The sequence below is a fragment of the Oncorhynchus mykiss genome, chromosome 27, assembly GCF_013265735.2.
Source record: "Oncorhynchus mykiss isolate Arlee chromosome 27, USDA_OmykA_1.1, whole genome shotgun sequence".
In the NCBI taxonomy this organism is placed as follows: Eukaryota; Metazoa; Chordata; class Actinopteri; order Salmoniformes; family Salmonidae; genus Oncorhynchus; species Oncorhynchus mykiss.
The window spans coordinates 2,065,215-2,080,263 of NC_048591.1; the positions used below are offsets into that span (position 1 = coordinate 2,065,215).

The window sequence follows — 15,049 nt, forward strand, 5'->3', positions numbered from 1 at the left end:
AGTCCAGGATATTATCAGTCATGGTTGGGGTCCATTCTAATTACATTCACAGGTTGACATTGATTGGGATGAGTCTTGTCCTTGAGGCAGAACTGAGTGATTTCCATTAGATGGGCCAGTTGCAAAGTCAAAATTGCCTTTATTGTAAAAATGTCTATTTTGGTCTTAATTTAAGGTTGGATTAGGCATAGAGCTTGCAGTGTGGTTAAGGTTAGGGCTAAGGTTAGGTGTATAACCAGATTTTATGACTTTGCGGCTGTGCCACCTCACGACCACTCTAAAGACCTGCTTCCAGAACAAGATTCATGACAAAAAGCATTAACCTGCATTCATTTCAGCTAATTCAGGAAGTAAACTGTAAAAACCCTGTTTACAATGGAAGGATATCATACGTTTATTTAGATAGTCCATCTATGTACATCCTACAGATTGAGTCTATTGGGTGTATTGGTTTCCTGAGCGTCTATAGACAGACTGTTCAAATAAAGTTGTACTCAGTGTAGTTCGTCCTTACCTGCATTAGCTGCATTGAGATTTCATACATTTCCCTGCTGGTGTCTGATGCCTTGAAGAGCACCAAATTCAACAAAGTCACGATGTCACAGGGATAGTTTCTGCAAGTGAAGGACAATCAAGATTAATATCATATTTGGTAACACTTTACAGTACTTAATAAAGCTTGTAGGCGTAATGCATTATGATGAATGCATAAATAGGGTGTCCACCCACACTGCCTAGAGTGGGTGAAAGAGTGCTTTGATGAAATTTCACTTCATCATGTTATAAAATCTTCTTACATATCATTAATATTACATTCTAAAAGTCGGATTTCGTAAACTTATGCATCCGATAATAAGCACTGAGCTCTGTTGACATGGCTGTGCAGGTTTCTCGTAACGACTTTTGAGTATTTTACATTTTGTGGTCGTCGTCTTGAAAGTTTCCACGGGTCGCAAATTGCTAAATTAGCATTACACGTGCTGAATTAAATGTAAAAGTATTTGAAAATAAACATCTTGGAATACACTCAGTGCTCTGTTAAAATTTCACAGAGATACGCTTATTTTGGTAAGAAATCTTAGAGAAAGAACTGGAATTTAAAATAAATATGAATATGATACTACTGTCAAAATTGATATCCATCTTACCTCTATTGTTTTTTGTCCTGCGGATTTCGAGAAGAAAGATGACGGGAAATGGGAAAGTGAGCCTGTCAGGTAGCCAGCTATGTATATTTTGAACCAAGGTAGCCAGTAGCCTTAATTCTTGCACAGAATCCAGCCTAGCTGACGCAAGGCAAGTTCTGATATTTGACCACTTTTTTTCTCCCTAATTCTGGCCATCATAAAAGTGTAACCACTCCAATAACTTCAGAACGTATTATGATAGAGACATGAGGTTGGGGCCATTGGTTCTCTTAGAGGAGCATGTATCTACACAATTAACATATTATCTTACCCATTGGACAATGATGTTGTATAAAGCATTATACCAGCAGGTTAAACTATTACAGACTATTTCAACAAATAATGATGCTTCAGTTCAGTATTTGAAGTGTAAGGTTGAGTTATGTAACAGAGAGCGGCATTTGATCAGTTCCTACTCATGATGTCTATAGTAGAGCGGTTCCTACCAATGATCTGTATGATTCTTTTAACTTAGTTCATTTGGATGCAGTCTATCACAGTGCCATCTGTTTTGTCACCAAAGCCCCATATACTACCCACCATTGCAACCTGTATGCTCTTGTTGGCTGGTCCTCGCTACATATTCGTTGCCAAACCCACTGGCTCCAGATCATCTATAAGTCTTTGCTAGGTAAACCCCCGCCTTATCTCAGCTCACTGGTCACCATAGCAACACCCACCCGTAGTACGCACTCCAGCAGGTATATTTCACTGGTCATCCCCAAAGCCAACACCTCCTTTGGCCGCCTTTCCTTCCAGTTCTCTACTGCCAATGACTGGAACAAATTGCAAAAATCACTGAAGTTGGAAACTTATATCTCCCTCACTAACTTCAAGCATCGGCTGTCAGAGCAGCTTACCGACCGCTGCAGCTGTACAATGACCATCTGTAAATAGCCCACCCAACCTACTACCTACCTCATCCCCATATTTGTTTTTTCTGCTCTTTTGCACACCAGTATTTCTACTTGCACATCCTCATCTGCACATCTATCACTCCAGTGTTAATTGCTAAATTGTAATTACTTCGCCACTATGGCCTATTTATTGCCTTACCTCCTTAATTTGCACACACTGTATACAGATTTTCTATTGTGTTATTGACTGTACGTTTGTTTATTCCATGTGTAACTGTGTTGTTGTTTTTGTCGCACTCCTTTGCTTTATCTTGGCCAGGTTGCAGTTGTAAATGAGAACTTGTCCTCAACTGGCCTACCTGGTCAAATAAAGGTGAAATAAAAAAATATAAAAAATATCTGCTGCCACAGAAGGTGACATTTGAGTAGTTTCTACTTCTTTACAGTGATGACCAAATGTTCTTAACTTTCTACTTGGGCCAGAGATGGTGGAATTAGAAGGGTTCCTACCAATGATGTCTGTAGTTCCTACCTGCTGCCACAGATGGTGGCGATGGCCTTGAAACAGCCAGAGGCCAGTTGGTAGGAGCCGGTGAAGCAGCGGTCGACCGCCCAGTTAAACAGGTTGGCCTGGTCAGCATTCAACTCCAGCAGCAGAATAACTACCTCACAGCCCAGCTGGCGAACCTAGTGGTCAATGACAGGTGGTCAGTGCCAGTGTGTTTGTGCCTGTGTACGTGACCACCATCAACTACTTTGAGCAACCAAACTACCAGATAAATCATGCGTCTTCAATGACGATTTGATCGTTGGTGATACGATCAAAGTTGAACAAAAACATAACTGGAGGTGTTGCTCTGCAATAACGAATGGGGGAGGGAAAGTGTCATTAGACAGAAATATTCCATACTAGATACAGTATATCCATATTGAAAGGTGAATGCCTCTGAGGTGTAAATGCTTTCCTCCTTTTTAAAAGCCTTGAGTAAGACTAGTTTGAAAGGGTAGTAGAAGCTATATGACATCCGTCTTAGCAGGATGAATCCCATTTTCAGGGCTACATGCCTAGTTTTTACTGTTCATTCGAAGGTTAAAGAATGTAAACACTAGCCTGGTCCCAGATCTGTTTGTGTTGTATAGCTGACAATGACCATACGAGTTGGCAAGACAGCACAAATAGATCTGGGACGAGGCTATGTAAACACTAAACACCAGAACACAAGCTGAAAGTCAACTTTGAAAGAGGGAGTAAAAAAACATATACAGAGAGGGACAGGTGATTAATCCAGTCAGTCATGTGATTAAATGGACAAATAATTGAGCAAATTTACCCTGAGACAAAAGCATCTGATCAAAACAATTAGGGAACAGTTGGTAGAAGCTGATGTTGTTTTACTGTGAGGAAACTAAGCAAACTATCAGAGCGCTATTAAGGTAATTGTGTGTGTGTGTGTGTGTGTGTGTGTGTGTGTGGCAATTTTAAGATTAAGGGTTAGGTTTAGGCTTAGGTCTACAATTAGGGTTAGAATTAGGGTTGGGGTTAGTGGTAAGGATTAGGAGTTATGTTTAGGTTACAGGTTAAGGTTAGGGTTATGGTAAGATTTAGGGAACAGGAAAAATAGGATTTTGAATGGAAATACATTTTAGGTCCCCAAAAGGATAGAATAACTAAATGCGTGTGTGTGGGGGTGTTTGTGTGTGTGATTGGCCACATCACATACCTGTAGGTCCTGGCAGGCTAGAATGTTATCCAGCCACTTATAGAGATATCCGTCTGGGGACAGTCCAACGTTGTCGAACACAGGTCCACAGCACAACACCGCAGACATGGCCTAGAGAAACACACACACACACACACTCTCTAGAAACAGTAGAACATGGCATGCACAGACTACATGCAGTAGGACCAACCCCCATGCTCTCACTCAGGATCATTCAGACACCTCATTCCTAATAAAGGTTGGGTGCTGTATAGCTTCTGTACCATCACCCTGTGAGTTCCAGCACTAACCATGGAGGTTGGGTAGTGCTGCTTATACAGTGCCTTCAGAAAGTATTCACATTCCTTGTGATCACATTTGCTGTGTTACTGCCTGAATTGAAAATTGATATAATTTAGATCTTTTTTCACTGGCCTACACACAATACCTCATCAGGCAAAGTGGACTTGTGTTTTTTGAAAATGTTACAAATGGATTAAAAATGAAAGGCTGAAATGTCTTGAGTCAATAAATATTTGTTATGGCAAGTCTAAATACGTTCAGAAGTAAAACTTTGCTAAATAAGTCACATAATAAGTTGCATGGACTCACTCTGTGGGCAATAATAGTGTTTAACATGATTTTGAATGACTACCTTATCTCTGTACCCCACACATACAATTATCTGTAAGGTCCCCCAGTTGAGCAGTGCATTTCAAACACAGATTCAACCACAAAGACCAGGGAGGTTGTCCAATGTCTTGCAAAGAAGGGCACCTATTGGTAGATGGGTGTTTTTTTTTTTAAAGCAGACATCAAATATCCCTTTGAGCATGGTGAAGTTATTAATTACACTTTGGAGGCTGTATCAATACACTCAGTCACTACAAAGATACAGGTGTCCTTCCTAACTCAGTTGCCGGAGAGGAAGGAAACCGCCATGATTTCACCATGAAGCCAATGGGTACTTTAAAATAGTTAGAGTTTAATGGCTGTGATAGGAGAAAACTGAGGATGGATCAACAACATTAGTTACTCCACAATATTACCCTAATTGACAAAGTGAAAAGAAGGAAGCCTGTACATAATAATACATATTCCATAACAGGCATCCTGTTTGCAACAAGGCACTAAAGTACTACCGAAAATGTGGCAAAGCAATTAACTTTTTGTCCTGAAAAAAAGTGCTGTTTGGGGCAAATCCAATACAACACATTACTGAGTACCACTCTCCATATATTCAAGTGTAGTGGTGGCTGCATCATGTTATGGGTATGCTTGTAATCGTTAAGGACTGGGGAGTTTTTCAGGATAAAAAAAACAGAATATAGCTGAGCACAGGCAAAATCCTCGGGGAAAACATTGTTCATTATGCTAGCCACCAGACATTGGAAGATGAATTCATCTTTCAGCAGGACAATAGCCTGGCCAAATCTACACAAGGCCAAATCTACACAAGTTTCTTACCAAGAAGACAGTGAATGTTCCTGAGTGTCCGAGTTACAGTTTTGACTTAAATCGGCTTGAAAATCTATGTCAAGACTTGAAAATGGTTGTCTAGCAATGATCAACAATCAATTTGACAGAGTTTGAAGAATTTTGAAAATAATAATGGGCAAATATTGTACAACCCAGGTGTGCAAATCTCTTAGAGACTTATCCAGAGAGATTTTAACATGTATTGACTCAGGGCTCTGAATACTTATGTAATTTAGATATTTCTGTATTTCATTTTCAATACATTTGCAAACATTTTGAAAAACATGTTTTCAGTTTGTCACAATGAGATATTGTGTGTAGATGGGTGAGAAAAACCATCCATTAATCCATTGCAAATTCAGGCTGTAACACAACAAGATTTGGAATAAATCAAGGGATATGAATACTTTCTGAAGGCACTGTAGCTTTTGTACCGTCACCCAGTGGTTCTAGCACTAACCATTAAGGTTGGGTGGTTCAATGTACTGCTCAGCTTTTGTACCATGGTACCTAACACTGACCATGAAGGTTGCTGTTCAGGACTGCTTTGCCCTTTCTGAAATAAGACACCCAAAGGGATGCATTGCAGTCATGTTATGAAGGAAATGCATACATCTATGAAGAGAATAATGAAAAATATCTTACTAGCTTATATTATGAGGTTATTGTTTTTGATGCTCGGGAACTGACTGAAATTACACGCTTTACACGATTTGAAAAAGTTATGTAAATATACATACACATTTTGTGGGACATGCTGTATTTTGTCAAATTCAACTACGCGACAGACCACACATCATTTAATATCCAACTTTTTACCTCTGAAATATAGCTAACGGATTTCAGGAGAAAAAAAAATAGCGGAAGGCTAGCCAACTATATAGATATAGGAAACACTTCGGATACGAGGTTGGTGTCTTTTTAAAAACAAAATTAAACAGATATATCTTGCAGTTTAACAAAATAGTAAGGTGGTCAATAACTGATAATACGAGACTTTTTGCTAAGCCGCTTATCAAAAAGCTGATAGTAGTAGTATTTCCACTGAAATGTCAAACATGCTAATTGCTAACCCGTTAGCTAACATTTTTACGACACCAATAATCACAAAACATTGATGGCTTGATCACACTGTTGAAGGCAAAATATTTTTTAAAAGCTGTTGAATATAGTTTTAGATAGCACCTATTTTTCTAAGAGTGTACCTCCCAACAGCACAGTCATAATGTTTCAAAGCCTGTTGGGACAATGGTGTGAACCACTGGTACAGAAGCTGATAGAAATGTCCAGCAGTTATCTATGCAAAGTAGATGGTCTCCCTGTCACAGGGAGTAAACAGGGATCAGTAAACAACGCTGACATCATTTTAAATGGTGTAGCCCCTTTGCACCAAGATACACAGCAAACAGTCAGACAACTGGACTGGAATGTCCCCCAAACATAGGTTTGGTCAGTATCACATTTATAACCTAACATTTCTTAGAAACAGTGGACATTCAATGTTGTCTTGACATGGTTTGGATTCCAGCTATAAATTGACCCTAGTCCATATGGTACAAAATCTACAGTATGTGTGGAGTTGAGGGATAAAGTTAGAAAATGGACTGGAGTCAAAAGAAGCAGCAGCAGGGAAAAGTTGAAATGTAGCACTGGCTAAGCTGCAAATGAACATTGCCGCATCATCGTACGGTAACTTAAACCCTATCCAGCGCATCGCCTCCGGATCATTTCCCAAGTACATGTTTTATAAGTAGTGCTGCAGAACCAGGGAAATCTCCCATGAGGAACAACATGTACTTTTTAACCCTTAACACAGAGGGGAAGGTGTTAATGCGAATAAGAGGTTCTGGAGTTCAGAGGAAGTGGGCTGGAGAGTTTTTATGTACTACGGCATGGAAGTGGACATCTGCCTGGCCTAGATGGTCAACTCTGAACTAATACCCAATACCCTTATCTATCCAAGATGGCGTTGCAGTAGGACATGTGTATTTGTTTTTGTCTTGTTCCCGTGTCTTATCCCATGTAAATAACCAGTCATTTTCGTGTATAGCTTTAATCTCAGTTTCTATCTACAAACTAAATATACTTTCCTGCAACCCGTCTCACCCAATGTGGTACGGATCTGCTATTTTTATTCCTTATAACTGGAACTTCCATCAGGAGCTAGCCAGCTAACTAGCTACTAGTCTTTGTTAGCCACAGCTAGCGGTCTTCACCTTTTTCCTTGTCATCAGCCAGCCTTAGCTCGGACAACACCTCTGTCTGCACAGAGCGATATCAACCCAGAGCATATCGACTGCTTCTCTCTACCATATCATCGGATTCCTGCCACTCTGGATCATTACACCGGATCATCGCAGCTAGCTAGCAGCAAACAAGTGGCTACTGTTAGCTAACACCTCTGTCCCGAAGCAAGTACCAGCTAGCCTTGAGCTAGCCTCAAGCTAGGCCCATATACCAGCTAATTCTAGGGCTACAATACCTCCTTTGCCAATTGGCCTGGACCCTTTATTGTCGACACGGAGCCCCGCTTTTCTGAACGCTGTGTCCCCTTCTCGCCTAGCGTAGTAGTGACTACCAAACGGCACCCAGACTCACCTATTGCTGCTCTTTTGACCCTATGATCACTCGGCTACACAGCTGATGCCCCACTGGACTGTTTCAATAACACGGTACCTCATTTTGTTTACCTATCAGCCCCAGCCATGAACTCAGGTCCTGTATGGTCCTAACTGACCCGCTCTGCCCATTCATCGCCACTTACCCGTTGTTGTCTTAGCTCTCCTGATCAACACCTGTGATTACATTATGCCTCTCTCTAATGTCAATATGCCTTGTCTACTGCTGTCTTGGCTAGTTCTTCTTGTTTTATTTCACTGTAGAGCCCACAGTCCCACTCAAAATGCCTTATATAGCTCTTTTATCCCACCACACATACATGCGGAGACCTCACCTGGCTTAACTGGTGCCTCCAGAGACAAAACCTCTCTCATCATCACTCAACGCCTAGGTTTACCTCCACTGTACTCACATCCTACCATACCCTCGTCTGTACATTATGCCTTGAATCTGTTCTACCACGGCCAGAAATCTGCTCCTTTTATTCTCTGTCCCCAACGCACTAGACGCCCAGTTCTTATAGCCTGTAGCTGTACCCTTATCCTACTCCTCCTCTGTTCCTTTGGTGATGTTGAGGTTAACCCAGGCCCTGTAGCCTCAGTTCCACTCCTATTCCCCAGGCGCTATCATTTGTTGACTTCTGTAACCGTAAACGCTTTGGGTTCAAGCATGTTAACATCAGAAGCCTCCTCCCTGAGTTTGTTTTATTCACTGCTAGAGCACACTCCGCCAACCCTGATGTCCTAGTCGTGTCTGAATCCTGGCTTAGGAAGGCCACCAAACTAAAATTATTTCATTTCCAACAACAACATTTTCCGCCAAGGTAGAACTGCCAAAAGGGGAGGAGTTGCAATCTACTGCAGAGATAGTCTGCAGAATTATGACATGCTATCCAGGTCTATGCCCAAACAGTTTGAGCTTCTACTTTTAAAAATCCACCTTTCCAGAAATAAGTCTCTCGCCGTTGTGGCTTGTCAGAGACCCCCCTCAGCCCCCAGCTTTGCCCTGTACACCATATGTGAATTAATTGCCCCCCATTTATCTTCAGAGTTTGTACTGTTAGGTGACTTAAACTGGGATATGCTTAACACCCCGGCCGTCCTACAATCTAAAATAGATGCCCTCAATCTCACACAAATGATCATGGAACCTATCAGGTACGACCCTAAATCCGTAAACATTGGCACCCTCGTAGATATCATCCTGACCAACCTGCCTCATAGATATCATCCTGACCAACGTCATATTTTGATATCTGGTTGTAGTGACGTCAGATTACAACCGGGTGACTAAAAAGACGTATGTCCTTTCTCAATAGAACGCAACCTAACCACAACATCACATACAACTGCCAGCCTGATGTCTTTACAACCAGTTTTCCCACTGGGTACAGCCAAAGGAGGATTTATTTTGCTGTCTATTGCTGTTGTGCTACTGCTTGGTCTTCCAGGAACTAGGCAGGGTTACGGTTTAGTCCAGTTTATTAGGATCCCCATTAGCTACCGCGCATGCAACAGTTACTCTTCCTGGGGTCCACATGAAATATACAAATACATGACAAAGTACAGAACAGTAATAAACATGAACATAAGATATTACGTTCAATTCCAAATGAAATCAAATGCAATAAAAGTTAAATATAGGAAAGACACCAAGAGACAACAAAAATGCTATTTACGCACTATTCACACACTGGGTGTACAAAACATTAAGAACACCTTCCTACTGTATTATAGAGTTGGACTCTACAAGGTGTCAAAAGCATTCCACAGGGATTCTGGCCCATGTGTTTCCCACAGTTGTGTCAAGTTGGCTGGATGTCCTTTGGGTGGTGGACCATTCTTGATACACGTGGGAAACTGTTGAGCTTGAAAAACGCAGCAGAGTTGCAGTTCTTGACACAAAATGGTGCACCTGGCACCTACTACCATACTCCTTTCAAAGGCACTTAAATATTTTGTCTTGCCTATTCAACCTCTGAAAGCCACACATACACAATCCATGTTTCAAATGTCTCAAGGCTTAAAAATCATTCTTTAACCTGTCTCCTCCCTTCATTTACACTAATTGAAGTGGATTTAACAAGTGATTATAGCTTTCACCTGGATTCACCTGGTCAGTCTATGTCATGGAAAGAGGTGTTCATAATGTACATATTCATATTTTTAAATACAGTACAGTTCAATTAAATACAAAACAGATAAAACTGTTCAACACTTTGTGACAAATGGTTTAGTAAAAGCGCTATACAAATAACAAATGTGATTGATTGATGTACCTTGAGGGCGCAGTACTGGTATCTGGTGATCTGGTGGTTCCTGTCACTGTAACGATCGAGAGGCGTGAACATGACGCTGAAGGGACCAGCCCATTGGCTGAACAGGATGAAGAGGTGGTGCCTTAGGCTCTGCTGCGGGAAGAGGAAGCGTCGGTGGTGGACTGGAGGAGAAGAGGGGGAGAGGAGGGCAAAGGGGAGAGGGGGACACATGGGAGCAGAGAGGGTGGGAGAAACAGAAAGGAGAGTAGAGGAGTGCAGAAGGAGAAAAAAAAAAGGACAGTAAAATTGATCTGTTAGTCCCCTTCTCAGAACAGTATATGGGCATCAAAATCCCTAGGGCATTACAAACTGCTACTGTATGAGACTGAGTGACTAAGAGCTGAATCCCAAACTAGTCCCTTCCCCATGGCCCTCGGCCCTCCATTTGCGCATTCACGTGCGCCAGTGCCATATGTACAAGTGTCCCTAAGCTAAGGTAGTGAAAATGATCAAGGGCGTAGGGCCTAATTAGACCCTCAGATAGTCACTTTGACCAAACCAGCAAGGCTGCAGGCTTCAGAGCGAAGTGCCATCTCATCACGCACTACGATACGTCTGGAGTTTACACCATTTCATACAAAATAGTTGAGAGGTGTGCCTTTTTTTATGAGATGTGCTTTTGTGTCTGATTGAGATGTTTTACACACAAAATAAATGAAATACCCCCAAATGAAATGTTTAACTGTTAATAAGGTTTATATCTTCTAAAACGCAACAGGTAATTTGTTCATTTGAATTTCATGCTTGTTTTATTATTTAAAACAAAAAGTGGAACATGAATTGCATCAACAAAGTCACAAGTGTGTCCCGAGGTTGATGGGTTCATTGATCCCCTCTATGGAAGTCACCCTCAGAGTTTCATCAGTAACACGTGACAATGGAGGGTCCTCTGAACGAGTTGGTAGAGGCGAGGTTGCTAATTTGGGGTTCCCCGATGGATTACAGTCGTGTTCCGTCAGTCATCTCTCATTCATCAGGCAGTCAGGAAGTCTGAAGTCTGGCTGCCAATGAGTCATCATCTGCCCTTCCCCATTTAAGCTACACTATTTTAGGACTGGCGTCCCTTGGGATATGGCCTAATCAAGATCAATGTGTCAGTGTCCTGAGTCCCTGCTTTCCAAGGGCCTGCACCAACCCTTGACACACGGAGGCCTGTTTTCATCATTCATAAGCTACCAAAATGTACGACTCAGTAAGATATTTTCGGTGACAGTCTAAGGGGACGACAAAACATCAAAATTATTTTGAAACAAAGTTACTTTGGATCCATAGGGCTCTGTTCAAAAGTAGTGCACTATATAGGGAATAGGGTGCCGTTTGGGACATACCCTAAAGGCCAAAAAGTAATTTGGTTGTTTTACCGGGAACACACTGGATGAGGTTGGCCACCATGGCACTGAAGTGAGCTCGGATGTCCTTGAGGATCTCTAGCTCTTTGTCATTCTCCGCCTCCAGAAGCATCCGCGTCAGGTCCACGTACTCTAGGAACAGAGCTCCCAGGGCCAACGTATCCCGCTCCAGAGCCCCGTTCGTGCTGTGGACACCAGACAGACACACAAACAGATGGACAGACGGACATACAGAAGTAGAAAAGAACATCAGTCAAGACAAGTTAGTTTAGTTTATTTACATATTCGAAACCATACTGTTGCTTTCACATCCAAGGGAGGACAGAGGTAGTCTGTGAGTCTTCTGTGCTTCCCAGTGTGTTGGGCAGTGTCTCCAGCATGACCATGAGTGTGCCAGTGAGCATGTCAATGAGTGTGGATTGTGTGTCAGTAGGTGTGTCAGTAAGTGTCACTGAGTGTGTCAGAGAGTGTGTCTGAGAGTGTCAGTGAATGTTGGTTGTGTCAGAGAGCTTGTCAGTGAGCATGTCAGTGATTCACACGAGGTTGGTGGCACCTTAATTGAGATTCAGTATATTGAGCCTGCACTGATTCAATTGCATGTTTGCATGTGTTTGATGCCATTCCATTCCATTAGCTCCGTTCCGGACATTATTATGAGCCGTCCTCCCCTCAGCAGCTTCCTGTGCAGTGACTGGTCAATGAATGTGACTAACCTATCACTGATGACACCAGAGTCAGCCAGCAGCTCAAATATCCTCAGAAGCTGCAGCCTCAGGAGGTCTCTCCGCTCACGGCGCTTCTTGTTCTGAGACAGAAAGAGAGAGGGGGAGTGAGCGAGAGAGAGAGAGAGAGAGAGAAAGGGAGGAAAAGAGAGATCCATCAGCAAGGCACTTCTTCTAATAACTGTTTCATCTACAATGTGTGATCTCCCTTGCCTGGCTACCCATCCACATCGCTTCGGCCAAAGTTTCTTCTCCACAATGAATCTGGATTTGCCTTCCTCCCCTACGATTTTAGCTTGCGAACACATTCTGACATTTCTGATTGGTCCCAGAAACGGATGGGTTGGGCCAGAGCCAGCCTACATGATGACTTTATCAACTTAAATACTCTGATTGGTTAGATTTTTTTTAGAGACGATCCAATCATGATGAATTTGTTTCGTACAACGCCCCTCATTTTGAAGTCACAAACAACTTCTAGGATGGCAGATTCAGACAAAATGTACAGTATGTAGAGATCAATAGAGCAGCGGAATTAAGTTCAGGGTGAGTTGTCAGGCAATGATCTCCCCTCTCTATTCAATGACTTACAATATGTTGCGAAGTAGTAGTTGTGTATATAAGAACAAACTGAAGCGTAATGATGATTATGCCCACAGCTCACCTCTGGTCTTCTCTCCAAAGCTTCCTTCATTAAAGGTTGCAGCTCCTCTACCAGCTCCCTGGACACACACAGAATTACAAATACAACTCCAGAACGGACATTTGGATCCTAGCCACGTGCCTAAAAAACATCCATCTTGCTCAGGAAACCTTTCAATCTAGAAAATGATCACGTGGTATAATATCATATATGTGGTATGTTTGTTAGCTAGTTAGTAATTGATCACAAAAATGAGTTACTATAACAAAGAGGACATGTGTTCTGAAACGTGACGAAAACCCCGAACATACAATTTCATAAACATTCACAAAAAATGTACCATAGATAGTGCTTTGCACTGATTAAAATGATTTCCAAGAAAAGGTTATTTCAGATAAAATGAAGTCTACACGGAACAAAGAGAAGGGGATATGTCCAAACTGAAAAAGACCAGAATGTTCCACTGTGTAATCCCTCGCTCATCTCTTTTAAACCCTCACAAATGTTTTAAAACCTTACACAGCTGACTGTAGTCATGTTCCCTGTTACGAATGCAGGGACTGACAGTTAGTACATGAGGAATCAATGGGTTTATATCACAAATGGCACCTTTTAGCAATTAATAGCTTGAGTATCTGTTGACTTCAAGTAAAAAGGTGTAGGGTGAAGTTTCCACTAGCAGCTTATTTTAGGTCAGTTGGGGGAGGGGAAGCTGATCCTTGATCTGTGCTGGCTGGGAAAACGTCCCCCTGGAGCAGAGGTAAGACACTGATAAATCACCCAGCTGCTACATGTAAAACATATGGAACGCGTTTGGGTCTTTGTACATCAAAAAATATATTTGACGTTTTAAAAAAGCTTTTAATTTGACATGTCAAATAACACAGTTCTATTATAGAATGTTGTGTGTGATGAATTTGCCCGTGTAAGCCAAGTGCCACCACTACTATCAGTAACACTGTCAAAGCTGTACAACAAAAGTCTGCAAACAAGCACACACCGGCCACGAACGATGTGTTTACAATACCGCCTTGATAATAAGGAATTATTTGTTTGACTGCAACTTCTGGGGCACCAATACATCCAGCCTGTAAACAATGACCAATTGGTGGAATTATGGCATATTTAGACTATATAATGTTAAACGAGGTTGGAATATGAAGCAATGAAATGGGGTATCAATCTACTCGGTAACACTCGAAGAACACAACTGTGAAGAGTTTACTCAAATATTAGCGTTGCAGCTCTTATCGCAGGACTGTGACATCACCTCCCCAGTAAGCCTATTGTGTGTACTGACATTCATATTGCACTGTACAGCTTTACTTAAGGATTGGGGATGAATGAAATGGGGTATCAGTCTACTCTACCCAATATATTTTCTCCCAACATCCTCCTCAGAGTTATCAGACTCCAAAACATCCACGCAGTAATGTTTTTCCTCAGGAATAGTGTTAAATACACAGATTGATAATAAATGTGGCTCAATTCAGAGTTGTTTCAGAGTCCCGCAATAAAAGCTATAACGCTAATGTTCTCTGGGTGTCACTGAGTAGACTGATACCCCATGTCATTGATCCACAATCCATTGGTAAGGCTGTACAGTGAAATATGTATGCCCCCAATGCAATTCTAAAGTCTAATACATCCAGTGTGATTTCAAAAGATTTGTCAAATTATTGTATTTTGTTGATTTTATATAACAATATTCTAAACTCGTTTTAGCATGATCTGTTCAATTATGGCATAATTCCACTATTTGTATTCATTTGCGTCTGTCAATTACATTATTTTATTTTGAAGGCTAACCGCAAATTCCACTATTGCGACTAATCCTTATTGTGGCTAGCTTCACATAGATGGGTCCGACCACCGTTAATCAAATAAGAACTGTTTTATAAATTAAGGGTATTTTAGATGATTACACCTAGCTAGCTACTGAAACAATGTCGTGTTGCTGTTTTTGGGGAAAAACATTGTTTGCATCCATCAGCTGGGTAGCTAGCTTTTTTTTATGACCGGTACTGTAGGTGCGTGAGAACTTTACCGGCATCACAGCATACGAATCGATGAATCTTTGTGACACATGAAATACGAGTGATGGTGTAATCAATGTGGAATAACTACGTAAAACAATAATGAACGTGTTAAATAATTATGTGACGTGCAGTCATAT

At 41.5% G+C, this 15,049-nt stretch overlaps 1 protein-coding gene across 4 annotated transcripts in view; it reads right to left on the minus strand.

Annotated features, from left to right (window-relative positions):
- Positions 1-15,049, minus strand: part of LOC110507323 (protein furry homolog) — a 194,706-nt gene that overhangs the window by 88,133 nt on the left and 91,524 nt on the right. For all 4 annotated transcript variants that reach the window (XM_021587244.2, XM_036964702.1, XM_036964701.1 and 1 more), the window contains exons 25-31: positions 12,895-12,952; positions 12,222-12,313; positions 11,521-11,693; positions 10,121-10,281; positions 3,766-3,876; positions 2,577-2,731; positions 515-614 (exon numbers count right to left, since the gene is read on the minus strand). In XM_021587244.2, the coding sequence (XP_021442919.2) occupies positions 515-614; positions 2,577-2,731; positions 3,766-3,876; positions 10,121-10,281; positions 11,521-11,693; positions 12,222-12,313; positions 12,895-12,952 (850 nt within the window). The remainder of the gene's footprint in view (positions 1-514; positions 615-2,576; positions 2,732-3,765; positions 3,877-10,120; positions 10,282-11,520; positions 11,694-12,221; positions 12,314-12,894; positions 12,953-15,049) is intronic.